This window comes from Sylvia atricapilla, chromosome 3, assembly GCF_009819655.1.
Source record: "Sylvia atricapilla isolate bSylAtr1 chromosome 3, bSylAtr1.pri, whole genome shotgun sequence".
Lineage (NCBI taxonomy): Eukaryota > Metazoa > Chordata > Aves > Passeriformes > Sylviidae > Sylvia > Sylvia atricapilla.
Genome location: NC_089142.1, coordinates 111,497,855 through 111,524,406, shown reverse-complemented (window position 1 = coordinate 111,524,406; position 26,552 = coordinate 111,497,855). Strand labels below are relative to the sequence as shown.

General features: G+C 43.1%; 2 protein-coding genes across 3 annotated transcripts in view; both read right to left on the bottom strand.

Annotated features, from left to right (window-relative positions):
* Nucleotides 1–212: 212 nt before the first annotated feature.
* Nucleotides 213–1,772, bottom strand: GPR75 (G protein-coupled receptor 75). The gene has a single exon (XM_066314397.1). The coding sequence runs from the start codon at nucleotides 1,722–1,724 to the stop codon at nucleotides 213–215; it is 1,512 nt and encodes a 503-aa protein (XP_066170494.1). The 5' UTR covers nucleotides 1,725–1,772.
* Nucleotides 1,773–7,534: 5,762 nt separating this feature from the next.
* The window catches only part of PSME4 (proteasome activator subunit 4), a 44,015-nt gene continuing 24,997 nt past the window's right edge, over nucleotides 7,535–26,552 (bottom strand). For both annotated transcript variants that reach the window (XM_066316621.1, XM_066316623.1), the window contains exons 20-47: nucleotides 26,029–26,124; nucleotides 25,448–25,503; nucleotides 24,890–24,946; nucleotides 24,650–24,705; nucleotides 24,470–24,568; nucleotides 24,321–24,383; nucleotides 24,071–24,166; nucleotides 23,620–23,751; nucleotides 22,863–23,072; nucleotides 22,594–22,730; nucleotides 22,313–22,366; nucleotides 21,711–21,840; nucleotides 21,027–21,108; nucleotides 20,546–20,699; nucleotides 19,880–19,949; nucleotides 19,312–19,437; nucleotides 18,821–18,973; nucleotides 18,326–18,430; nucleotides 17,750–17,841; nucleotides 17,240–17,371; nucleotides 16,462–16,670; nucleotides 16,239–16,324; nucleotides 15,372–15,500; nucleotides 14,666–14,821; nucleotides 11,534–11,696; nucleotides 10,590–10,723; nucleotides 9,646–9,780; nucleotides 7,535–9,034 (exon numbers count right to left, since the gene is read on the bottom strand). In XM_066316621.1, coding sequence (XP_066172718.1) covers nucleotides 9,646–9,780; nucleotides 10,590–10,723; nucleotides 11,534–11,696; nucleotides 14,666–14,821; nucleotides 15,372–15,500; nucleotides 16,239–16,324; nucleotides 16,462–16,670; nucleotides 17,240–17,371; nucleotides 17,750–17,841; nucleotides 18,326–18,430; nucleotides 18,821–18,973; nucleotides 19,312–19,437; nucleotides 19,880–19,949; nucleotides 20,546–20,699; nucleotides 21,027–21,108; nucleotides 21,711–21,840; nucleotides 22,313–22,366; nucleotides 22,594–22,730; nucleotides 22,863–23,072; nucleotides 23,620–23,751; nucleotides 24,071–24,166; nucleotides 24,321–24,383; nucleotides 24,470–24,568; nucleotides 24,650–24,705; nucleotides 24,890–24,946; nucleotides 25,448–25,503; nucleotides 26,029–26,124 — 3,112 coding nt within the window. In that variant the 3' untranslated portion in view covers nucleotides 7,535–9,034. The remainder of the gene's footprint in view (nucleotides 9,035–9,645; nucleotides 9,781–10,589; nucleotides 10,724–11,533; nucleotides 11,697–14,665; nucleotides 14,822–15,371; nucleotides 15,501–16,238; nucleotides 16,325–16,461; nucleotides 16,671–17,239; nucleotides 17,372–17,749; nucleotides 17,842–18,325; nucleotides 18,431–18,820; nucleotides 18,974–19,311; nucleotides 19,438–19,879; nucleotides 19,950–20,545; nucleotides 20,700–21,026; nucleotides 21,109–21,710; nucleotides 21,841–22,312; nucleotides 22,367–22,593; nucleotides 22,731–22,862; nucleotides 23,073–23,619; nucleotides 23,752–24,070; nucleotides 24,167–24,320; nucleotides 24,384–24,469; nucleotides 24,569–24,649; nucleotides 24,706–24,889; nucleotides 24,947–25,447; nucleotides 25,504–26,028; nucleotides 26,125–26,552) is intronic.

The following is a 26,552-nucleotide window of genomic DNA, read 5'->3' as shown; positions in this document are numbered from 1 at the left end:
AAACCACATAACCACGGCATCTAGGCTTTTTTTAGCATCCCAATTCTAAAATATCCCCCTCGCTGGCTCTCCGCGGGAACTCCAGAGCGCACCACGGAGGCCACAGCTCCGCGTTTGCTTCCAAGGCAAACGGGCACCGGCAGCAGTATCATGGAGTCGGGAGCAATTCCTCCCCGAGGAAAGCCTCGGGGAACGGCAGGGCGGTGCCGAGGCTACACGGAGGGCAGCGGTATGTGCCTGGCGGGAGCGGCGCCGCAGTCCCAGCCCGCGCTGCCGGAGGGCTGATGCAGCGCGGCGCCGCACGGCTTGGCGAAGCCCGCGGGCTGCAGCCTGTGCGGGCTGCTCGCCTCCGCCGACGGGCTGCTGTTGTACACGCTGTAGTAGGGCTCGATCCGCGTGTTCATCGGGGTGGAGCTGCTCTGCCCGTAGTGCTGCTGCCCCGCAGACGCCTTGGGGCTCAGCACGCTGTCCTTGGAGTGGCTGGCAGCGCAAGCCTGCTCCAAACCCTTCTTCTGAGGCTTGGGAGACAACACGTAGGCCGAGTTGGTCTCGTGGTGGGACGATTTGTTCCTGTTGACCTCCAGGCTGCCTTTGCCCACGGCTCGAAGCCTCGTCTTGTGCCTGCAGCAGAAAAAGACCAGGGCCACGTACTGCAGGCACCAGAGCACACGTCTCCGCAGCCCCGCGCTGTTGCGGGAGTATATAAAGGGATTTAATCCGGACTTGAAAAAAATGAGGGTAAACCCGCACAGCTCGAACTGGTAGAGCACAAAGCCACCGCTGCCGGACAGCATGTCCTGCACCAAGGAGATGGCCAGGGGCAGGCAGCACACCAGGACGGAGAGCACGATCACCACGCACGTCACCACCGCCTTGGAGTCTTTGGCCGCGGCCAGGTTGACGGCCGAGGCCAGCGGGAGCCGGCCGGCGAGCTTGGCGTGGCCGTGGGGCGGCTTGGCGCAGCTCTGGGTCCTGTACAGGGCGGGCACGGCGAAGGGCGCGGCGCCGGGGGCGCCCACGGCCACCGCGGGCGGGCACTTTCTGGCCCGCGCGTTCCTGCGCAGAGCCTGGGCGATCATCACGTAGGACACGGACACGACGGCCACGCAGCAGATGAAGTCGGTGAGGTAGAGGTAGAGGACGAGCTTGCCCTGTCCCCTGGGCAGGCTGGCCATGGGCAGGCAGAGGCGGGAGCCGCGGGCGCGCAGCGTGGCCAGCGTGGCCAGGGTGAAGCTGGCGGCCCAGAGCAGCAGCGTGAGCAGCAGCGAGCAGGGCGCCGAGGCGGCGCGGTGCGGGTGCTTGCCCAGCACCATCCGCAAGCGGTGCAGCGCGATCACCGCCACGGTCTTGAGCGACATGATGACGAAGCCGGAGCTGGTGAGGTGGAAAGTGAAGCAGAAGTTGCCGGGCACGCCGCGGGCCGGGCCGAAGAACAGGACGAAGGCGAACATGGGAGCGGCCACGCCGCAGATGAAGAGGTCGCAGAAGGAGAGGTTGAGGATCATGAAGTCGAAGTCGGTGCGGAATTTCCGAAGGGCCGGGTCGAAGAAGGAGAGCAGCACGATGAGGTTGCCGTAGGAGCCGAGGCAGAAGACGAGGGCCAGCAGGGAGGCGCAAGCGGCCAGTGTGGCGGCGTGAGTGCCCTCCCGCAGCTCCGCGGGGCCACTGCCGTTCGCGCCCAGCTGCTCCGCGGGCCCGGCCGGCAGCCGCCCTGACCCGTTCATCGCCGCCCGGCCCCTTCACGGCGCCCTCATCGCCGCCTCAGCGCTCCCGCCTTGTCTCTTCACGGCGCCCTCAGGGCTCCCGCCTCGCTTCTTCACGGCCCCCTCATCGCCGCCTCAGCGCTCCCGCCTCGCCTCTTCACGGCCCCCTCAGGGCTCCCGCCTTGTCTCTTCACGGCGCCCTCATCGCCGCCTCGGGGCTCCCGCGTTGTCTCTTCACGGCGCCCTCATCGCCGCCTCAGGGCTCCCTCCTTGTCTCTCCACGGCCCCCTCAGGGCTCCCGCCTTGTCTCTTCACGGCCCCCTCATCGCCGCCTCAGCGCTCCCGCCTTGTCTCTTCATCGCCGCCTCAGGGCTCCGGCCCGGCCCCTCCGCCGCCCGCTCGCCTCACGGCCGCCTCAGCGCCGCCCGCCCCGCCATGGCGCCCGGCCCCTCCCCGCCCCGTGCCGCTCCGTGCCGCTCCCTCCGCCGCGGCGGGGCCGAGCCGGGCGGGCGGCGGGCACGGAGCCGCGGTCCCCCCGCACCGCCGGCACGGGCGGGCCCGGGAGAGGCGGCACCGAGCTCCGCAAAGCCCCGCTGGCGCCGCATCCCTGCCGCTCGGGGAGCAGCGGTGCTGCGGGTGAGGGGAGCAGCGCGGAGTATGGTGTAGAGAATCACCGAAGGGTTCGGGTGGGAAGTGGACTGCAAGACCATCTCGTTCCTCTCCCTGCCATGGGCAGGGAAATCTTGCGCTAGCCCGTGTTGCTCCGAGCCCTGTCGAACCTGGACACTCCCAGGGATCCAGGGGCAGCCACGGCTTCCCTGAACAATCTCTGCCAAGGCCTCACCGACCTCACAGGGAAGAATTTCTTCCTGATAGCCCGTCTGAACCTACTCTCTTTCAATTTGAACCCATTCTCCCTTGTCCTGTCACATGCCCTTGTAAATAGTTTCGCCTCATCTTTCCTGTAAGTTCCCTTCAGGTACTGGAAGGCTGCAATTAGATCAACCTGAAGCTTCTCTTTTCCAGGCTGAACAGTCCCGATTCTCTCAGCCTTCCCTCACAGCAGAGCTGCTCCATCCTTCTGATCAACTTCGTGCCTCCTCTGGACTCTCTCTGACAGGTCCTTCCTGCACCAGGGACCCAGAGCTGGATGCAGCGTTCCAGGTAATGTCCACCCCAGAGCAGAGGATCTGTGCACCAACAATACACCTGCCTCAATCCAAAACCGTTCAGCATCAACATCAAAGTTTTGCATGCTGCTCCTGCTTGCATTTCTGCATCACTTTCCTGAGCCTGCTCAGTGGGGCCAGGGTGCCCTTTTGTATTTGCTCAGAAGCACAGGATCTAAAGTCAAGCATCTTCTGTGTTCCCATGGGGAGGGAAAACAATCAGCATAATTTCTTTACTTAACTGCCAACTGCTATTGCAAATACGTTGGAGACCTGAGCATTAAAGGGATGGTTTTGGAGTATTTACAGGGATGTGAGGGTGAGGAAACGCTCAGTGCACATTATCCAAGGTGGACACAGTTGAGAGGACTCCATGGCACTGGAAATCCAGGTGGAAGCGACCAAAATCCAGCTAGGCAAGGCACAAAAGCACTATGAAAATACAGTAGAGCTGGTATTTCTGACTTATGCATGCACTTGTCTTTCAGTCATTATATATATATAATCTATTGTTTTAATAACTATTCCCTACCCCACGTGCTTTGTAGAACCATCTAGACAGCCACAAGTGTGCAAGTTTGATACCTGAAAGCTTCCCAGTGCCACCTGCCTATTTTTCAACACATTTCTTTCAAAACCCCAGAGGTTTTTTTTATCCCTTTGGCTGGTGACAGCAGCCTGGCCTGTGAGCCTTGCCTGGCTAAACATGCTCCTAGTGGCAATGGGGGTGGATTTGTTCTTGGGGGAAATGCCAGCAGTCAGCTGCAGCAGTGCCTTGCAACCTGGGCAGGTGCATTTTGCCTTGGTTTTATCCTTAAACTGGTTGTGTACAGGAGGTGGAAGGTTCAAAACTCCAAACATGGTTTCCTGTGGCTTCAAATTATGTCCTCTCTCAGCTGTCTCTTGTTTTCCCTTGTATTTTTGTTCTCTAGTCATGGTTAATGTAAAATCTGTGGGTGAATCTTGGCCCTCTTGAGTAAGAGTTGCTTTTTCATTGACAAACTGGGATCTCCCTCCTCGAATTTTCTTATTTATAAACATCAGAGGACGCTGAATTATGGGACTAAACAAGAGTGACAAAATGTTAGCCTAATGCAAGAGTGGGGCTTGGTTGTTTTACCCCTCTACAGTTATTACCTGTGGTTTGAAGTGGAGGGGAAAGTGTAGCTGGTTCAAGCCTGCAAGCCTAAAATATTTCAGCAGAAAATGAGAAGGGATTGTTCTCAGGGAGCAAGAAAGTGAGCTGAGGCAAAAAGGATCTCCATGGGAGCACAAAGCCCTTCCCAAGCCCTTTGGCACAGCAAAGTGTCACACCAGTCTGTCCCTTTTAAAAAGAACTTTTTAGCTTTTAAAAGAATTGCCAAAGTTTGGGTGGGGGAGAAAAGCAGTGGAAAACAGTATGTTTTGCAAGGTAGGAATCACAAAAACAAAACTTCCTGTGTATAAGGTACAAGGGTATTTACTCTTTGCAGTACTCAAGCCTGTCCTTAAACTAATCCCTTAAAAATCCAGCGCTCTCTAGACCTGTCATTGTTCAGTCTTTGAGTTCTTACTGCATAAGGAGAAACAATGTTCCCAAGGCATTTTTGACAACAGTGTTCTTTTGCAGATATTTACTGGAAATTACTTTTAATTGTTGAAATCTGTCCTCATCTTGGCCTAAGATTTGTATCTTAGGATTTTAACAAAAGAGTTCTAGGGGAAAGCAGGTGGAATAATAAAAGGGGAGATTAACCCAGAAAAAAAAAATAGAAGCCAGAAGAGAATAAATAAGAATAGCAGTGAAAAGCTTTTAGCAGAATATTTTCAGGGTGAACCCAGCTGGGCTTCTACCTGGATTTACTGTAATCTGACTGCACTTATTGCTAGAACAGATTTATTTGGTTTATTGCTGGCTTTCCTAAGAAGCCAATCAGAAGTGATGGCATCTCATTCCCCAAAGGAAGTGTGCATCCAGCTCCATCTGCAGCAGCAGAATCTGCTCACAGTATTCTACATCTGCCACAGAGTTTGTCTTTGATACTAAACCAGGCTGTAATTACCACAGCACCAATGCTGTGAGGACCTTGCCTTGGATTAACCACCTGAAACCCCTTCCTTGGAGTAGGGATTCCTCTGCCAGCTGGTAGCCAGGAAGTCTAGAGAAGGCTGAGGTTAAATTCCCTTCCTTTTATTAGAAATCCCCAGAAGTTACCTTCCAGGTAGTGCAGGATGCTACGAGGATGCAAAACACATCAGCTGGGAACTCATAGCAGGGTTAAACGGTGCCAGAAAACCCTTCTACTTCCATGGGGCTTTATTTTCTCCCTTGCATCTTACCAGATTATTGTGTTTTCCACAGCCCTAGGGAAAAAAAGAGTTGGAGGCTCTGCTGCAGGATTCCAGGAAGCCTGAAGCTGTGGAAGGAAGTGTGAGACTGAGCAGGGTGTGGGATGCTGGGGATGCCTAACTATGAAAAACTGACAGGAGACATCGTCACATCATCCAGTGTACCCAACACAGCAGTCCCAGCAGCCTGGGAAAGAACTAAGAATGGAGGAAGGGAGATATCTGGACATAACAGGAATACAGTCATACCAGAAATAAGGAACTTCATCCCTTTGCCTCTTTAATTAAACCCCAAAGCCATCCATACATGAACTTGTTAGCAACATAATCCACCAGTGCTGAGACTGTGGCACCACCCAAAAGTGCAGGTTAAAAGTCTAATTTCACTACTTGGTAATTTTCTTACAAATCAAAATAAGCATCTGTCTTGGTTTGGGAAGACAGGTATCTGCCAGGGAAAGTTGGAGTTTCCCTTGGAATAGAGAGTGTAAACCACCCTCTGCTTTTCTCAATTATAAATTTGCAGTCAGAGGCTTTTAGGCAAAGATTTGGGGATAGGAATAGCAGTTCTTTACTAGTATGTATAACAAAGAAACAAAAACCAACAACTACAGCATTAATAACAAGACAGTACTAAGAACCCCGAGGGCTTCGCTTCACAAAAACTCAGGGCAGTTTGGTCTCAGTGCCTTTGTAGGATCCTCAGAGCACCAGGCTGGAACAGTGGAACATCCCGGGCTGGTAGCTGGAGTGGCAGGGTGTCCTGGCAGGCAGGAGCAGGGTGTCCCGGCAGGGCAGGGGGGTGCAGGGTCACACTGCAGCAAGAGGAGCAGTCCCAAGAAGCCGACAGCGGGGCAGGGCTGGCCCAGCTCCTGCAGGGTGGCAGAGGAGCTCAGAATTCCAGGGCGAGCAGATGATGGTAGATCTCCCAGGACTGGACCTGTCCAGCCACAGAGAACTCCTCCACAGCAAGCAGCAACCCAGCTGTTCTCTCTCCCCAAATGCCGGAAAGAACCGAGACCAGCTGCCTCAAGCTCTGTCCTTTACCTGCCCCAAAACTCGTGTTATTTCTTCCTCCGAGCTTTGGCCACTGTTTTTGGTTAAGTACTCTTAAGTATCCAACAATTCGTTTCTTTGGTAACATATAGGGAAAAACTTCTTTGGAGTAAAAAGGGAACAAACTTAACCCCCAACAGCATCAAATATACTTACCTGATTATGGAAATATGGGAGATCACACCACTTGGTCTAGCAAGAGTCACTGAGCAGTAATCACTGACAACTTGAGTGCTTAAAAACCAAATGAATCCCCCCCAAACCTCCCAAATTTTGCCTTACATCTCTGCTTTTCTTTGGTGCTTCCCCGTGATGGCCACAGGTTATCTGTACAGTCTGACAGGTGATCGCTAAGGATGTCAAGTCTATCAAACTGTCCTCAAGATAGCTCTCCCTCTCTTTTCCTGTCCAAGGGGAAAAATTCTCTCTTCTCATGCTAGAAATCTCTCCCTCTCCAGACTGAGGCACTGCAATTAGTTTATCTTGACAGCTTCAGGGAAGAGACAGTCTAAGAAATCAGTGATAGAATTCAGAATTCAGGATGTGGGTGTTGCTTGGGGGAATAAATCCAGTAATTAAGTTGTGGTATTTGGTGGCATAAAATAGTTCCTGCATTTTCAAGGCAAGAGACTAACAACCCTCCCCTCACCAAAATTCAACCAGCACAAGTTTGCCTTCACTACCACAGGTGTGTTTTATGCTACAGAAATGTATTTTGAATGTTGTCCTCTATTTACTGGGGGATCTGATCGGATAAAGCAATTTACTGTGCATTTATAAGGTGTTGAGAATTAATACCACTCTGGACTTAGAGCACGATTCCCTACAGTGCACTAAATCCTCAAACAATTCCAGCTACACCCTGACTTAGGAAAGAGATTCCCAAGTACAGCACAAAGCAGCAGAGCTGCAGAACAGCATGTGCAATATCTGCTCTAACACTTCCATCATCCAAAGACGATCCTCTGTGGCAAAGGCTTATCACTTGTAAAGATTAAATTCTATCAGCAAAACCCACTCCTACAGAAACGAGTTTCTCCGGTTCTCAGAAGTTAACAAGCATTTTCCTGGCACAAGGAATTTTTCCATAAATGTACAAGCTGATTTCCTAGACATTAGAACAAGATCTTTAATTAATCCTTAATGGTGCCTTAACTCATTACCAAATCCCAGGACAAACACAGGCCTCGTCCATAAGCTCAAAAACACTGTAAAGACCTGAAGTTATGCTCTCAAACCAACACATTTCCTCTTTAGAAATACAGGAAGATGCAGTAGTTACAAACAGTCCATTTATTGGGTCTTAAACTACATACACAATTGAAATCATAATTTTGGCACTACGCTATATAGTGGTTATATCTGTGTGCTGACACTCCTTAAATACTGCCCCAGCAGCACTGCTGTGCTTGGAAGTTCGGGATGAGCCACACAAAGGTCTCAGTGCTCCTGGGGTGTTCTGCATGAAAGATGAAACACACACCAGTTTATGAGTTATTACCACGTACCTCACGTTCTATGAATGGATCACACCAGAGTATGTGATGTCAGCATTAAGAAATGGCCACACGTGTTGCAGTAAAATCTGAATGAGACACAGTCATGGAGATACAGGAAAAGCAAAACAAACCCTCTCAGACACAGAGATATTCTGTTAAAGAAAATAATTTAAAAAACTAAGAATGGCATTTGTTTTGATACAAAAGCCAGAACCACTACTGTATTAACATCTAAGTATGAATCTTTACAAATTAATCTCACAATGGTGTTATGTAAAAGGTTGCAAACTGTACAATGTTTTGTCAATGCAATGCCTCTACAATTTATACAGTCTTTTACAACTATGTAACACATATTAAACAGCTTGTTAAACAGCCAGTTGATACCAGTCTCTTAACAAAGCTGCAAGCAAAAAAAACCAGAGCTTCCACAATCTTCAAACGAGATATGCTTGCTCAATCTTCAGGAGAGTACACTGTTAAAAACTGCCTTTCCACACTGTGCATACATTTCATTCTGTGAATTCAACCACCATTGACAGTCCATCATTTCCTATCTATGGGCTCTAATTACATGGAAACATCCATTTCCCCCTTAAAAATATGCAGCGAATCATACATTTTTTTAATTCCAGACGTGGTCAAGACACCCCCAAAGATCTGGCCAGGCAGCAGGAGCTGCCCATGCTGCGTCCTGCCACCCCTGCACAGGGCTCAGCTATTTACATTTGCACAAGGGAGAGAATACAAAAAGGCAATGCTGCCCTGAGGTGGACTGGATGGTACTCAAAACCCCAGTAGTGAAAAATAAAACTCTGAGGAAGGAAGGCTCCCGGGATTGTGTACGGACCGGGAGAGGAGTTGCATCGGCAGAATTGGAGAGCTCCACTGTGAAAATTCCAGTTTGTGGCACTCTCTGGTTCTGCATATCCTTAATGTCGGGAACAGGGGGCCGAAGAAAGGGGTGAGGGATGTGCAGTGTAGGTCACTGTGTGCAAGGAAGCAGAAACAAGACTGATGTGCGATGCAGGCCAAGGAGAAGGGTCTTGCCACGGACTCATCATCAGGCCCCACAGGCGCAGCCTTGGGGCTCCCTCGGCTGCTCCCTGGGGAGGTGAGATTCCTTTTGAGTACAACCAGGTCTCCACATTTGTATTTAAAAGTGGTTTTGATTAGGCATCAAGATTTCCGGCACAAAGTTCTCTACATGATCAATTTCTTTTGAGTTTCCTTTATTTTGCAGAAAAATTCCTACATCCTCATTTTCCCCAGGAGAAACCTGAAAAGAAAGAAGAAAGTTCAAAACAAATATTGCCTCATTCTCTTGTTTATTTGAAAAGAAAAATTAAAGCTTCTCTTGGAATACTGTCACAAAACATCACAACACAACACAGGTGGGTATCTTGTAATGTAACAAAGAGAAACCCCAGGAATGGATTCACTCTTTGGGGACATGCCTGTGTGAAGAGCCCTGGCAGAAAAGCCAGAGTATGGAAGAGGAAAGCGAGTGGCAGCAGCCATTCCTCATCCTGAGATGTAGGTGATAGCCTGGACTGGGTGGTGTAAAGTCCTCAGAGGCATCAGAAGTACAAAGCAGCAATTTAAGGGCACTGCCAGGGATTTAAAAGGCAGCCAACTGGCAGAAAATGGAGAAAAGGAACATGAATATTCAAGAAAAGAAGTGTAAATGTCTTAACAAAGCACAGAGATGCACAGAAAGATGGGCAATATTTAAAATATTTAACCAAAATAAATCTGACCAAAACCACTGGAGGAGGCAAGAGCCAGAAATTTGACTGCAGCATTTTCCCAGTGGTTAAAGATTCTTCCCCACTCTGGAGCAGAATTCCTAAGAGTGAAGCTTATGGCAAAACCCATGAGCTGACCCACCTATGCATAATAGCAGGGTGAAACCAGGAGGTCAGTGAGCACCAGGAGCTGGTCATCTGTGAACTGCTGCTTGTGCTCCTGCCAGTTGTCGTGGTGGGTCCTCCGGAAATTGGACAGCGTTTTCTTCACAGTCATCTGTCAGCACAATTGGGATGGAGCTCTGTCAGTCAGGGAACCCAGCTCCACACCAAAGCCAATTTTGGACAGAACATGCACAACTGCTCAGTACCACCAAGGGTTGGAGTAGACCCAGAGGATAGGAGGGCTCTCAGGAATTCATCCCAGGATTTTAATTTTCACCATTCTGGTTAGTCTTTTGACCAGGGTCATGACTAACATTTTAATAAAAAGGATTCCTGGACCTACAATTTTGAGCTGGGAAACATTTAGAGATCCATTTAGATAAAATAAAAGCCAAGTGCTTTCCCCCCCCTGCCTTTTCCTTGGTTGTTTCAAAGGGTGCTTTTGGTCTGAAAACATCAAAGGAGTTCTTCATCACACTACTCTGGCTAAAACAGCCACAACCCAACAGACAGGACGAAACAGTAAGAGTTAAAGGCAACTACTTCTTTAAAAACTTATTTCTAGGGCAGGTCATAACACTTAGTTTTAAAAATTCCAGACTGATGTTTTGATTCAGGTTGACGTTTCATAGAATGGCATGCAGAAAAGGGACATCTTTAATGAAAAAACCCCACTTCCTCATTATAAATACAGTTCTTGCAGCTTTCAACTTAATACTTTACATTTGAAAGTAAGGACAGATCTACCACAAAAAATACTTAAAGCAGGTCATGCTGTAAAACTATACTGAGTCATTTAGTAAAAAGCAGTAGAAATTAAACTTTTTTAAGAGGTTCCTATGCTTTTCCAGGAAAAGAGAACTAAGAATGAGTCACAGGTAGTCAGCTGCGTTCTGCAATAGAGAACTGCAGTGTTTTTACCTCAATAGGCTGGGGATCATTGAGGTGGGCACTGAGATCCATGAGGAGCTGTGGCATCCAGGTGGGCACATCATAGGGACTGGACAGGATACAGGCGCTGAGCCCCAGGACGCCGGCGTGGCGCTTCACCAGGTCTGCAAAAACAGGGCATCAACCCACATCATTCAACCCTCTGGCACTGAAGAGACCTCCAGCTCTGCAGAAATCCAGAGAATTTTACAGATACGAACTTAGGGACTTCCACATTGATTCTGCTTCCTTACTCAGAATCCCAGATTCATTCTCATACCTTTAATTTTTCACACCTTCTTCCAATAGGAATCAATCTGCAACCGCTGGACACTTTATAAACATTTCAAATGACCCTCTCTCAAAGAAACTAAGGAATAACTCATTAATGATATGTCCATGTTCCCTCTTTCTGTTAACAATTCAGAGTGTTTTCTGAAATCCCAGAACTACTGGACAATATGGAATGCCAAACTTCTGGGTCAAATGACTATGACTCAGATGCACTAAATGCCCATGCAGAAATCGAAGTTCCAAATCAGGGTTAACTAAGGAGGGGTTTTGTTCTGGTTTATTTTTTGGTCGGTTGGTTTGTGTTTGTTGGTTTTTTTGGGATTTTTTTAGGAAAAAAACCCCCACACTGCTAACAAATAGAAGCTAAGGTGGGCAAGGAGTGAAACTATGTTGTGACAGCCAAGGAGCCTTATTTATTGAGGAATTTGCTATCCCTCATCATCTGCATCCTTATTTCTGTCAACTGGAAACTGGATAAACCTCTTTAACGTTAATTCTAGAAGAGTAAGAAATTAATTTAACATAGGAATACATAATAAAAATAGTCGCCTTTGCTGTGTATTCTTACAATTTATGTTGCACATCAAATTCTATGGCAGTCTATGGCAGAAAACAGATTTCTTTCTCCACTGCTTTCTTACCTCCTGAAGAAATTGTGTCCCCCACTGAGGCCAGGTCCCTCTTCCTTTTCTTGGGGAGCCTCATCTTGCAGAGCTGCTCAAAGTGAGTCTGCATGGGCCCGTCCATGGTGAGGAAGTTGCACTGCAGGAGCCCGCTGAGCGTGGTGGCAGCCATCTCCCTCACCTGGGCACAGAACTCAATTGATTTATGCCATTACTGCCCTTTTAAGCACACCCAACTAACCCAAGTGGGCAAATCCTGCTCGGAAAAAGCCTTTAAAGTATTATCCTGCTATTAGCAGTTTATTAGATGGCTCTTTAAAATTAAAAAACACGCTTTGCTGTAATACAGAACTACTGTCAGAAAAATTGCCATAAAGTGACCTGAGAAAATAATGTAATTTAACTCCCTTGTCAATAGAGGAGCTTTAAAAAGTTTAGAAACAAACACTGACCGAGACTAAATAATCAACCTGCTTCACGAAATTCCTAACAGGCTCTGTATTGACATCAGTTTTAAAGTGGGCTTTATTCAAAAGCATTTAGTTTTTCCCCTGACAAAAGCAGAAGAGCTTTTCCAAGAAAAGGCAGGAGGAATGTTCCAGAGACTCAGCTAATTCTGTTCTACCCATAGCAGAAGAATTCTTTGAAAGACACAACAGATGCTGGATTAATAAGCAACATAATGAACTTTATGATCAACAATTCAGTTCTGTAATGCTCCAGCATGATAGACTTCCTTGTCTCAAGATCTGGCTGTCTCCAGATCTCTGCACTACATGAATAAAACCAGAAACCCAGATTGAAAAAATACTCTTCATAAGGGTAACACAGAAACCTCAAACAACAAGACTAAACTTAGCTTTCATCTAATTGCCAAGCCATTCAAAATACACATCTCCTTTTCCATTCCTTTTAAGCCAGCCACAGCGCCTTGTTAGTGAATTCTGAGTAGAGACAACTCACCCTTGCTTTTAAAAACAAGTGACTAACCCATCAGTATTACTAATTTCTCTCATCTCCTCAAATCTCCCAATGCCAGGGAGTTACAGACAGGTAAAACTGTATTTAAATTGGGAGTCCCTCCAAAACTCACTCCCACTTCCCATAATTACATTTTGACAAAAGCCTCCCAACATTTACAAACTTGCAAACCAAATCAACTGGTTGAGATGCTGCCACCAGATTTTTGATTGGTACATTCTATCACAGGTAACTGCAAACAGAACATTTGTCCCTGGAGCACAAACACCTCCCAGTGCTCTGAATCCAATGCAGCAGATTATAATAATAAATCATGTCCTTGAACACGATGTTCTGAGCCTCACAAAGCTGTAAGTACAGCTGCAAGAGCTGCAATAATTAAACAGAGGAAGTTCAAATAAGCTCTTGAGACTCCAGCCCATTCCATTTAAATTTCTACAAGGTACTATTCTAACCTGATCTACTTTGCTGATAGTGAAGAAGGGTGAGGTGAGAGGCCAGTAGTGTTGTTTATCAAGAGTTTGTGAGTCCCTGAAGAGCTGAGCTATTAAATGAGACACGAAGTGCTAATACAAGAGCCAGACACAAAGCAACTCGGCTGGGAAGTGAGCGAGCTCCCAGGAGAGCTGGGCTCATTTACATCTCTACTCCCTATATTACAACCACTTTAATTTCTAAATTAATCACCCAGCTAGAAGAAACACTTTGCTGTGAGGAGCACCTGGAAGCAAAGCCTTTAAAGTCATTCACGAAGCAGCTGATTACTGACCACCTCTGGCACTAAATAATTTATAAATGATCACGCTCATGATGAAATACAAAATATAAAAACAAAGCCCTATGGGTTTTTTTTTTTAATCAGAAGAGTTTGGATTTTTTTATCAGAAGAGACTGATCACAGTCTATAAAAGTGCAACAATATCAGAACAAAACCACTCAACAGCACCAGCCAAACCCAACTGCAGATGTTGCAAGCGGCTACTTCAACAGAGAGAAAATACTCTAATTCCTGTAAAACTGCAGTGCAATATGAAAAATACTTATCATCAAGACCTGAGTACTGTGCATATTAAAACAATCATCATCAGGTCCGGCGCTTTGTATCAAAATAAGCAAAAAAATAGAAGTATCTTAAAATCCAAGAACCAGAACCTCAGTTCTATAGAGCAAAGACACCAAATCCTAGTCAAAACTAATGATTCTCATCTTAAAAAACCAGCATCCAAAAGCTACACAGGAATTACTCAGCAGGATACTGCATCTTGTCAGTTATTACCAAGAAAAACAAGATTACTTTTCAGAGAAAAGTGAAAGCTTCCATGGCAACAGCATGATCCAGAGTGGTCAGGAACACAGGTAGGCTTTTTGAATTTGCATCTCTGCGGTGCAGAGGGATAATTTGGTAAATTTAAAGTAACTGGATAAATTGCATTCAAGTGAAAAAAAGGTCTTTTTCAAAATGGTGTGAGATTATGAGGTAAGTGTTCTGACAAACAACTTCTGTAGGATTGCAAGGTGATGCAGAATCTTTCTTCTAGAAGGTAAGAAGCATCCAAAAGTAGGATTTCATTGATATTTGCCAACTGCACAAACACCAGGGAAAATGATGGTGCAGGGGAGATAGGCCAGGCAGGAGGTTAACACTAAAGATTCTTCACTTTGCTTAAACATGACTTAAATTCACATAACTTAATGCAAGCCCCTCAGTTCTAGGTAGCTCTTGATGTAAATATAAAGAGTATTTTTGTCATTAATATGATATGATTAGATGTGAGGCAGACCTATAGAGTAATAAATAGTGGTTATACACACTTTTCCCACAGGAACAGATTTGACTTTGGATGTTGAATTTTCCTACCAATACACATTTATAGCCCAATTAATAATATCCCTGTTTCATGTACTGAAACCAAGCTCCAAGCAATGCACATTCTGTGAAAAATCAGAGGCAATTGAACTTAAAAAAAATCACTAATGGAGTATTTAATTATCAACTGTTTTCCTGGAATCAATATGAAAGAAACAAATCCTATGAAGCTAATTTTCAGAGCAGGAAGAATGCTGAGAATGAAACACCTCTTGAATTAATTTATATGTTGGCTTTTCCATAAAACTTGACAAAGGCAAGAAACAGTGGTGTGAAAGCAGTGCAGAAAAGGTATCACTTGCCTCGAGCTGTTCATCTTCCAGGAGCTTTATCACCAGCCACCTTATGTCATTGACTGCCTCACTGTTGTTGAGGAAGATGAAGAGATTGTAGAACACCATGGTCTGGAGGTAGGTTAAGATGGTGTATCGGGCATGCCAAGAATTGCTTCTTGCTGTCTGCAGTGAATAAATCAGGGTGAGAAGGCAAAACTGTCAAAAGCAGGCCCCTGATGGAAAGTGAACAATATTTAAGAAAAGAGCTTCTGGGGGCAGTTACAAAGAACTTCCTTTATTCAGGTAGTTTTGTTTCATACACCTTTTATCTCCAAAGGAGGCAGCTATGATTTAGGTAATAATTTTCACATGCTTTACTTCCAAAGCAGATTGTAAACAGAAATGTATTGTAAAACCCTAAAAAAAAATCAGATTCAAGGGCAGTTCCTTAGCTGAAGACACACTTTGAAACTAGATTTTGAATCGTTATGCTCATGAGGAGACTTAAAGTGATCCACTACTGAACCAAATGTTAATATATCAAAATGTGCTCAATTGGTTATCAGAAGTAAATGGCTTAAATGTTAAACAAGATACACTTACTAAGTGTTTTAAAACACTTTAAATAAGGCCTTTCAGATCTATATCAGTAATTGATTTTCTTAGAACTGTAAGTATTGTATACTCTTCTCTTAAATGAGAAGAAACTTTAAGCTGTTTAGACCACACTCACTTGTTTTAGCACCTGAAGTACCAAAGGCACTTGCTGAGGATACAGCAAACCCTGAGACATCAAGGACAAACACATCTTAGCATCTCTTTTGAGCTCATCGTAGCTGTTGTCGTTCTCCACTGGTGCAATCTAAATAAAAGCAGGGAGGGAACAAAACCCTGTTAGCAAATAAGCACTGGTGACAGCAAAATCCTCAAAACAAGGGTAATCCCATGAAAGGACAGCTGTCTAGGAAAAATACATTCAATATAATGCTGAAAGATTAGGTTAGCTGGGAAAAACAATCAATATGACATTGAATATTCTCAGTAAATAATCAAAATATCCAAATGAGATTTTGGTTCTCCACTGCCATTCTCTTGGTATCAAACCAAATTAATTTTGTATTTTAGATCCAGGTCCAAAACTGAGACAAAGCTTTTCCAAGGTCACTTTCACTTCAATAAACCTTTATTTTATGGTCACACGGATTCCTGTTGGGTAATTTACTGATGTTTGTGCACTTTGGGCACACAAGTATGGATTATTATATAGAGCAGTAAGACTGGATGACACAGATTCCAAGAATACAAGAATCAGAGGAACAACAGGAGCTGCTCAGAAAGAATTGTGTAGTGAGGAAACAGAAGAAAGTAACTCAAGGTCCCTTAGAAAATCATGGAATGGTTTGGGTTGGGAGCTGAAAAGTGATCCAGCTCCACACCCTGCCATGGGCAGGGGCACCTTCCACTAGAGCTGGTTGTTCAATACTGCATGTAACCTGACCTTGGAATATTATAAATATATATAAATAAAATAACTTCAGTTTATATATACAATCCTTTTTAAATCAAACTTAACCAATAAAGGAGAAACTAAAGGACGCACCTTGAAAAACAAAGGTAAGAGCTGGAGTTGCTCCGTGACAGCTGTAGAGAAAGATCGTCCTGCACTTGCCATCAACCACTTCAGAACTGTTTGAATAAAGAGAAACAATCACTGATTAAGAAGAAAAATACTAACCATTCTGCTACACCATTTGCAGACTACTACAGACTACTCAATCATCATATACTAAAATACCCCCCATGCCTTGACCTCCTTAACTCACTTGTTTTCAAGAGTTTAATGCCCTGAGTTCGCTCATCTTGTTCACCGACTCCATTCTCTTCCATAACATGATTCTGGATTTCTTCATCTGCTTCCATGAGGGGTTTGAGGTTTTCAAGTATCCGGGTAGTAAATTCATGGACACGAGGAGATTTAGTTGCAGCAGTGTTTGGCAAGGAAACATCTATCATGAATATGTAGGTCAACACACTAAAAAAAACAAACAAAGCCAGCAAGAACACACAGTGAGCACGACTCTTGTCCAGAGAACAGTGACCTGTGAACTCCAAATGATCCAAGATCAATTGTGTGACCTTTGAGGGTTAATACTTAAGATAAAATTTCCTCTCATCTTCAGTTCAAAACCAAATGTCTCTAAGAGCTTTAGAGATGTCAAACACAAATACAGACGCATAAATTGTTCAGGCCCTGGCACAGGTGGCACAGAGAAGCTATGGCTGCCCCAGGATCCCTGGAAGTGTCCAAGGCCAGACTGGATGGGGCTTGGAGCACCCTGGGATAGTGGGAAGGTATCCCTGCCCATGGCAAGGGGTGGGACTGGATATGCTTTAAGGTCCTTCCCAAATCCAAAACATCCTATAAAAAAAGACAAATATAGAGAAATCATCTGAAATTTCTGAAGCAAGTCTGTTAATTATTTATCTAATTTTTGTTACAAGTGTTAATGCTTTTCAGGTTAATTATTTAGCTACCTACCTACCTATCCAAATAAAATGAAGAGGTAAAACCCAACATGAACTGCAGCAGACAACACTGACCTTCCTATTCTCTCTCGGACGTTCTTGTAGACCTGGGTAAGTTTGGGCTCCAGGTACTTGAGCAGCCTGTGCAGCAGTTCTGGCACTCTCCATTCTTGCTGGGCAAGGCCCCCTTGCAGCACATAAAGCCGGCTGGGAATCAGAACAGCTCATTTTCAGTCATACAGAACATTCCTCCTTCCCCAGTCCCCTCCCGACTCTGTTTGGGAATGTGCACAAGCGTGTCAGTGCATCAGAGTGTCCTTCAACGAGCAAAGATGGGTAAAAATTCCCCAGTGAAACAACAGTACTGCAGCTCTGCCAGCCCCAAACCTTCCCATCCTGTTAGCTGAGCTATATTAAAAAATTATCATGAAGAACCTGTCATTGTGTGGGGAAAGCTAACTGGAAAGCACTGCCTTTGTTCCCCTCCCCTGCAAGGCAGCTAGCACAGCATCCTCTCAATACAGCTTATCCAGGCTGTATTTCCTACTCTAGTCAATCACAATAAACACTTAAAATTAATTTTACCAGGCATCTACAAATGATCCTCCTTCACCACTCAGTGGAGATTCCAAAAGCAATTCAAACAACCAGTGCAGTTTCCTAGGATCTCTGCTCTCCTGGAAAAGAACAGGGAGCCGAGATGTAAGTAAATGAGAGAGGTTTAAAATGTAAATAATATATAAAATAAGGTATAAACAAGGAAAGTTTTGATAGTGGTTTGGTTTTTTTTTTTTTTATTCCTTGGGTTTATTTATTAAATAAGGGCAACGTTCAGTATATTTTCACACACAATGAACCTCAATTGAAGAAAAACCCAATAAAACTATACAGAGTTTTAATTAATTGGTAAATACAATCAGAATAGAAGGAAATTTAGCTTAATTTTTGAGATATCTGAATAACCATGCCTGAATTTTGCTAATTAGGGTTCTGGCTGACAAACTACACCGAGTTCTGCTGAGTGATGTAGAAGCATTATTGACCCAAGATATTTGTGACCTATCATTGACCCTGCTGCCCAGCACCACAGCTCCCAGTTCACTGCAGGAATGTTAATCCACAGTGGATCCAGCTTTAGGAGACAAAAAATGGGATACTTACACAGGAGGTGGCAATGCAGGTGCCCCAGTCATTGTAAGTTTCCACTGTGATGTTGGATAAAGCTGTTCGAAGCAATGGACACAGAAGCTTCCAAAGTTTTTCCACCTGCCCAGCAAAAACACAAGAGATAAGATTTTAGGATTTCAAACTCAGTGCAGGTATTAAAACGTCGTATTTATTTTTTGTACTGATTCTCCCAGGATTATTTTTTGGCATAGACAGCCAGGCCTGAATTAAATAAATATTTAGAAGTCCAAGGTGGACATAAGCACTTATTTCTATTGGAAACTGTAAACTGCATCAGCTTTGCCATCTCCTTAACAGCAAACCATTTCTAGTTTTAATACTGGAGCATTTTCCTAACATCTGGCAAGAACAGGCACTGAACCAAGCAATGAATTGTGCTCCAAGTACGGCAATCAACTTCTAATTGGGTTAATAATTGAAAATTACTCTTTAACTTCCAAGAGTGACTCAAAACTACTGTTCCAGCACCTTCTCAAAGGTCCAGTGTTTAGAACCTCTTATGAGGCCAGCTATGATTTCAGCTAGACATCTCTGGGTGCTTTCATGGGAGTCTGCGACCAATTGCTCCAAGTGGGGCTGAAGAACTGGCAAAAAGGCATCATCAAAGTTTCTAAAAAGGCCCTGGAAAACAAGAGAGGAAAGGGTCTTCAGGAACTATCTAAAACACTGTCTTCCCAAGAACATCATAAAACTGTGAAACACTTGAGTTTGAGTGTGCAGAAAGTGAAATTACTTTGCTTTTTTTAAAGAGCATTATACAGCAGTGTCTTTCAGACTATTACAAAACTCTAAATATGTTTCCCTAAGTAGTTAATCAGAAGAGAGGATTGAACAGAATTACCCAGAGCAGCTTTAAAAATCAACGTTTTCAACAGTATGAGCCCAGCAGTCTGTGGCTTTTCCATGCTCTGGGAATTGTCTACAAAATGAGAGCAATTTAGTGACTGAACTCTCCTTACCTTGAAGAGGCAAAATCTGCGAGGATTAAATTTGTCCTTTCCCTTTCTGTCTTCTAAAGACAAAAATTTTATTAACTGCTCAACAAACTTGGGATCAGAAAAGTGATCGTATATAATTTGTTCTGCCTGTAACAGGAAGAAAAAACGGATTAGCTCTGAGGTGTTTGCTTGTCGCAGTGATATCCCATCCCAATCGTTACAAGTCCCATGTTTCATTTAAATTCTCAAGAAAAGAGATGACTTGGTTCTCAATTTACCCTTCATTTTATAAGGAATTATCACAAAAAATTAGTCCTTCCCACTGTCATTAATGACCTTGTTCTCAACTCTGATCATGATTTGAAAGGAAACAAGAAAGTGCTTATTAATACAATTATTCCATCATCCCTATGAGAGAAGCAGCAATACATTAAAATAATAGAACTCCTTCTGGTATGCTGACACAATAAGGATTAGAAAAATACAATTAAAAGCATCTTGTGGGGATCTCCACAGTAATCTGTGGACAATATTAAAAGAAGAAAGGAGAAATACTATTAAAAAACCCCCACAAACTTCCAACTCTTACCTCTGTCAGCTCATCCCTCCTTCGCCCTAGCTTTGGCTGCTGCTCAACTGGAGCATAAACTGTCATAGTTCTGAATATTAAAAACAAAATATAAGTAATAAAAAGTTAAAATAAAAAATAAAAATGCACTAGCACATGTTGTTGCTTTCTGTGTTGTTGTTTTCTATGTTCTCTTGTTTTCTATGTTCTCAATGTTAAAGAAAACTTATTCCCAACTCCAAAAGATCGAAACTTAAAGAAGCAAATTTCCAACAGAATGAAGTTCGTTATTAAAGATTTTGCTATAGAAGCAGTCCAGAATTATTAGGGACAGAATACTCTACATATATCTAATTTCCAATATGAATATTTTTTTTTAACAGCAGCAGTTAAACAGCCATGTGGAATTTGTCTCTTTTTGTGCCTATAGCCCATAGAGAGAGAAATGGGCAGAAAAGAAATAATAAACAAAAAAGCCCCAAACCAACCAACACAAAACCCACGCAGAAATGGTAAAACAAGCAAGGAGCAAAAAGGACAAAATAAATTGCACTTTTTTGTGGTGCAATCGAATTAAATCGTATATATATAAGAAAAATTAAAGATTGTAATAATACAGGATTTTATTTCCCACAGTATTTTTCCTGCTGACTCTCTCAACTCCACCTCAATGCTAATGCTACTCACTGGGGCCAAGTGTAATATCCCCAGTGTGTTTTCTCCACAAAACAGCAGGATTCCCAGGCTTCCTTGGTCTTTGGTAGGCTCTGGCTGTTGTAGTGCAGCCACTGGTTGTCAGCTCTGTCACCAGCCTGGATGCTGGAAGGCTTCAGGCTCCCACCTGATCCAAGAGGAAAATAAAATTAATATGTATAAAAACGATTAAAAAAATATATAAAAATTCAAAAGGAGCCATACAAATTGTTCTCACAAATTACGAAGTTTTCAGAGTGAACAACCCCCAAAAGCAAAAAAAAAAAAAAAAAACAACCCTCAAACTGAAAAATTAACTATTATATTACTTCTATATCATATTTACCTATTTGCTTAGAACATTAACAACCAGGGAGAAAATAAAAGCTCCTGATTCTATGTTTAATTTAACTAGAAGGCTTTAAAAACATTTTAGAATAAATGTAAGATATGTCTTATATTAAATAAAACGTACTTATTTTGTAAGGGCAGATGGGCACTTTCTTGTGTGTTCTCTTAAGCTGTTTAAGAATCCCAGCCACAGCTGAGATGGCCACCTAAAGAAAAGTAAAAAATGGGCATTAATGTATTCATTCCATACATTTTCCTCAGAAGGATGTGCCTCATCATCCCTAAAAAGCCAGTGAAAACTGGAGTAAACCAATAAGGAAATAATCCTGGTTATTTCAGAGGATACAGGACATGCATTACTTACAGGCCAGAAAACCCTCACTGATAACTTTGTTCTAATAATTTTAATTTAATATTAATTTTTTTGAGAAAAGAAGGTTTGTTTTGAGCCTCACTGAGGCAGCAACAGAACAAGCAAAACACTTTGATGGCTCCCTTCAAATAACAAACTGCAGGTGGGAAAAGCAGCCATCTGCAAAAGAAATTCTGCAAAAGAACTCTGAAATAAATAAGGACTCAGCCCATCCCACATCTTCACAGTTTACAGATTTACACATGTCACCCTACAGTGCTGCCACGACTGCCATTTCTTGGCTTGGGAATTTTGTACACGTGCATGGCAGGAAAGGGGAGGAAGGAGTTCCACCTCAGTTTTTGTGCTTCATCTCAGCAAAGCCTCATAAGCACTTGATGTAAAGCCCAAGCAGCTGTAGACCCAAAGAAAATCTTTCAGAACTGAATTGCTCACCTTCCGAACCACAATTGCATCGTGGTTGAGACACTGTACAAAGAATTTTATGGCACGGGCAGGCAGGATCCTGTCATCCCTCAGGAGCAAGGACAGGAAGCCAATGCTTATGTGCTCAAACTTCCAAGGCCTGAAAAAACCCCAAACATTCAAATCAGAATGTAAATACCAAAGTTTATGTACTGGTTTTACTCGGAAGTTATTACATGTATTAAGATTATGTAAATACGTAAATTAATGGCACTGCTGTAATCAATGAGCTTAACTCATTTTGGGAAACCTCCAGTGTTCTGGGAACACACAGGTGTACAAATACAAAATCCATGGTGTAGAACACTTCACAGTGTTATTCTTTTAAAAGTTTTTTAACACAAATATTATGTGAACAATTAGAATCTATTCTGATATCAGTGTTACAGACAGAATAGAGTTTTTTTTAATTAAAAAAATATTAAAACCCGCAGTAACAGTCTAGACTAATTAAGGAAAAAGCTTAACTCCAAGATGTGATGATGCCTTATACTAACATGGATATTGATCCATGCAACCACCTCCAATCTACCCCAAAAGAATGCTTTCATGCACAAAAAAGGGGGACTTACAGATTTCTCTGTTCCACACAGTCCAGCAGCATGTTGACCAAATTTTCATAGTTCCTAAGAGAAAGAGGGGAAGTTATCAATCATATGGTACTGAGAGATCCATTGAAAAACAGTTGAAAAGTTCCTCAACAGAATGTGTGTGAAGGTGAAAAGGAAGAGGCAAAGAGGAATAGAAGTGTAGAGGGAAGATGCAGCCCAACAATCCTTGGATGTTTGGGATTTTTCAGTTTAGCCACTTTGGATGATGACATTTAATGTGCATTCAAGGAAGCTGAACTCACCTCAGCGCCTCAGCATTCTTCTCCTTCTGTCGCTGAATTCCCAGCTGAATTTCCTCTGATCCCAGAGCTGGGAACTCTGAACTTGGCTGTCCTGATTTCTGCAGCAGAACAGCCACCTCCATGCATTTCTCTGGAACCTGTTGATGGACAGTGCAAAGATTTGGGACTTGACCTCCCAAGTTTTTAGTGCCTCTGCTTTGCAATCAGCAGAGTACAGAATTTCCTTGTCCATACAGACAAGCCTGAACACCAAAGAATTGGTCACTCACCGCAAAATCCAGCCCAATGGTTTCATACTGCCGATGGATTTTCTCTGCTAGGTCATCAAAGAGTCGGACTATGGATGGTTTTTCCAAGGACATGGCTTTGCTAAGCCCAGAAGAGACAATTGCTGGCCACGTCTGTGCTATACAATCCCAGTCATGCAGATTGGCCAAGCACACCCCGCTGTGATTCCCAAGAAGACAATATAAGGCACCCTGTGGAATGGAAGACGGAGTTGGGAAGGTTAAAGCTCAGCTCATCCATGATACTGACATATGCATGCACCCACACAGAATAAAAACTCAGCTGCAGCTACCAAATTATTAAAATGTCCATAAACATTCAGCCTCACTGTCAAATTACTGAAGAGATTTTGAACTGAGTCCTCTTCATTTAATGAGACTGGAAGCTCTGCCAATTAATTCATCCACAGATTGGCTGCCCGATTTCTCAATTATGGTAGAGGAGATGATTCACAACTGCTTCCCCTTGACTACAGCTTCTCAATTTCCATTCTGCAGCTTAAAAATAGGTTCTAACTCACATTTTGGTAATACCTGAGCACACAGGGAACATGTCTAAATACAGTATTTCTCTTGAAAATAGATCTGATACAAGTAATTACTTATACCAGTCATGCCTGTTAGCCAGGAAAATATCAGTCATGCTGATAAACAAGCAAATCCTACTTTCCCCATTAAAAATTCTCATGTAAAAACACTTTCAAAAGACAGCCACAAAACCAAGTTAATGAGGCAGTACTTTAAATTGCTTCTGAGTGACATCTTGCCGGTCAGGACGCAGGAATTCCAGAACTAAGGGAATGATATCTCTGCAACAGAAATTGTAGGTTCCCAGAGCTGTGAAGAATGCTTGCTGAGCTTTACTTCTGACCTGAAACAAAAAATTTACTAGATAAAAATAACATCCTCATCCATTTCAGTTATTTAAGCATAAAGTTTTTATCACATATTTGCACACAGAAAGAAAATTGTTTGTGGAAGGTTGTTAAGACCCCATCCTGTTTATAAAAATCTACTTCCTGCTTCTGGTATTCACCTGAGAACAGCTACAAAGTTACAGAAGATTCTTTTTGTTGCCAGAAACAGGCGTTTTTAAGATCAGCCATAACAACATATTTAGGATGTAGAACCACTTGAAGAGACCAAGAAAATACTCCATAAATCTCAGTTTAAAAGGGGCTACTCCTCACCTGGCCATAAGAACTCGTGGACAAGCACAGAAGGTCCCTGATCATCTCCTGGTGGGAAGTTTTGTATTCACAGCCTTCCATCGTCAGAGTTCTCAGCTGAATTCATGGGGAGCACAAAGAAAGGACAGATTGTTTTTACATTTCGCACATATAAAAACGCCAGTGCAGGAATACTGTTATGATGACATTTAGCTAACTATGCAAAGCAGCTTTTCAAGCAAATTAGTGAGGATTGAAGGGGAAGAAATACCTCATGCTGCAACATAACCCTGTCGATCAGCAAGGCTCTGATGTGTTGTTTCTTTCCTTGAAGCTGTAAAAAAAGGCATCCCTTGGTTTAGATTTCAGTATCAGATCTACAATTCAGGAACCAAAGCTTCACAAAGCCAAGTCACTGACCCTGTTCTCCATGGATTTTTTCACTAGATTGAAGCTTTTCCACCGTGAATCAAACTCATGCTTGTGAGACCCTTGGAACTGCAAAACATCACTGATAATCTGGGGAAAGAAAGAGAGGATAAGACTAATTGTTTTAAAAACAAGTTATCTTGCCTTAAGTTTTACAAATGTAAAGCATACCTTTATTATTAGAAACAAAGACTTGGTATCATCTTCTGAATTATCAAGAATGTAACCTGGAATTGGGAGAAATTAAATGTATAAGCAAACAGGAAAAAAAGCTTGAAAAATTCGCAATAATTTTGTTTCTGCAAACCTTAACTTTCAGCATTATAGGCAAAGTAAACAATACAATTTCCTCATCTATAAAATCCTACTGAAGTATGACATGGCTTTAGTTACATGAGTGTTCAAACTTACGCAGCAATTTCCTTGTAACCCTTGCAATTGATTCTCTGTAATTCTCCCTGGATAAATCTAAAAGAAAACGAAACATTTTCTGTTAATAATACAATGGCATAAAAAGCAACTTATTGTGGAGCAGACAATTCAGAACTGGCAGTATGCACTACTATAAAAATAACCATTTATATCTAAGGACATAGCCTTCATGAGTTTATCACCTCAGCTGCTTGGCTTTTATAGGTACAGAACCTTCCTTATCTGCCTTGACAGTTGGTTTTATTTCTAAGTTCAGGCCGTTCACTTAGCATATAAGAATTGAACTCCCATCCCCAGGCAGATTGCTGCAGCAGATCCATATCTTGTGTATCACTGCTGAAAATAAAACTGTGTATAAACAGAACTCTGCTTTTGGTCACAAAAACCCATTTCTATGGAGAAGAATCAAAATTATGCTCTCCAAAAGAACCCATTGTTTTTACAAAAAAAAAAAAAACAAACCAAACCAACAAACAAAAAATTTAAAAAAACCCACCAACACTCAGAGCTTACCTGAACACACAGGGATCTACTCACCATATTCAACACCAGTGTAAAGCTTTGTCTCTTCCAAAGACACCAGACTTGGGACCCTTCATGAAAACAAACTAAGTATTACTACACATTACAGAAATAATGAAGTCTGTGCATTTCAGTGGTGTTTAATCCATATCAAGTTAAATTTCAAGCCAGTAGCACAGAGACTTCTGGATTTAGTAATGGTATGTCTTAGTTCTCACATTTATAAATTAGCCATCCATTTGAGGCAGACTTTGTCAGAGGTGAGGAGATGGTAAGGACACCTTGAACCCAAAATTCTGATTTCCCAGTTACCAGAGCCTCATCAGTTCTATTAAACTGACAGAAATTTGGTCTCTGTCAAACCTGTAAACATACTCATTGAAACACACATGGCTCCCTGTTGTACTGAAGGACAGGAGAGTTTGAGTCCTTTCATGACAAGAGAATTTTCTGTTTTTGGTATTTACCGTGAGTATTCCCTAAAAGCAAGCTTCTAGCAGCAGCTGTGTGACAACAGCAGTAAGAAAGCACTAAAACCTAACATGAAGGAACATAATCACTGAGAATGTTTGGGATATAAAATAAATGTTACTTACAGATGAGCCACCCTTTCCCCTTTGAGAGGAGGCAGAATGTTCCCAGAGCCAATCAGGCAGTTGTGCACAATGGCAAGACACTGCTGCACATCATCTCTTAAACACAGAGGAAAACCCGGTTACTTATCTGTTAATTACTTGAAAATACACAAATGACAAAACACATGTTTTTTGTGAAGTTTTATGAAAGTTTTTTCTTTAGTTTTGCTTCAGTTCTAAACACAGGAGGAAGCACTGCAGAAATCAAGTCAGGCTTTTTTTACAAACCCCAGTATTTAACCTCATTTTCTGGAAAACATGGGAGACTTGGTATTTCAAACCTATGCAAGTAAGATAAACTAATGTGAAAAATGCTTTGAAGAATTTAATCTTCACCTCATATAAAACCTATGAAATAACTCCTTACCCCCAGGCCAAGACAATTCCTTCGCTCCATGGGGAGGATGAGGGAATACTTTAGGAGTGAATACTTTAGGATTTTACAGTCTGAAGATAAATTAAAATGCAAAATGTGAGCAACTTTT

Bases quoted from the DNA above. Each gene is read 5' to 3' on its own strand.
- GPR75 (XM_066314397.1), bottom strand. From the start codon at position 1,724: ATGAACGGGTCAGGGCGGCTGCCGGCCGGGCCCGCGGAGCAGCTGGGC.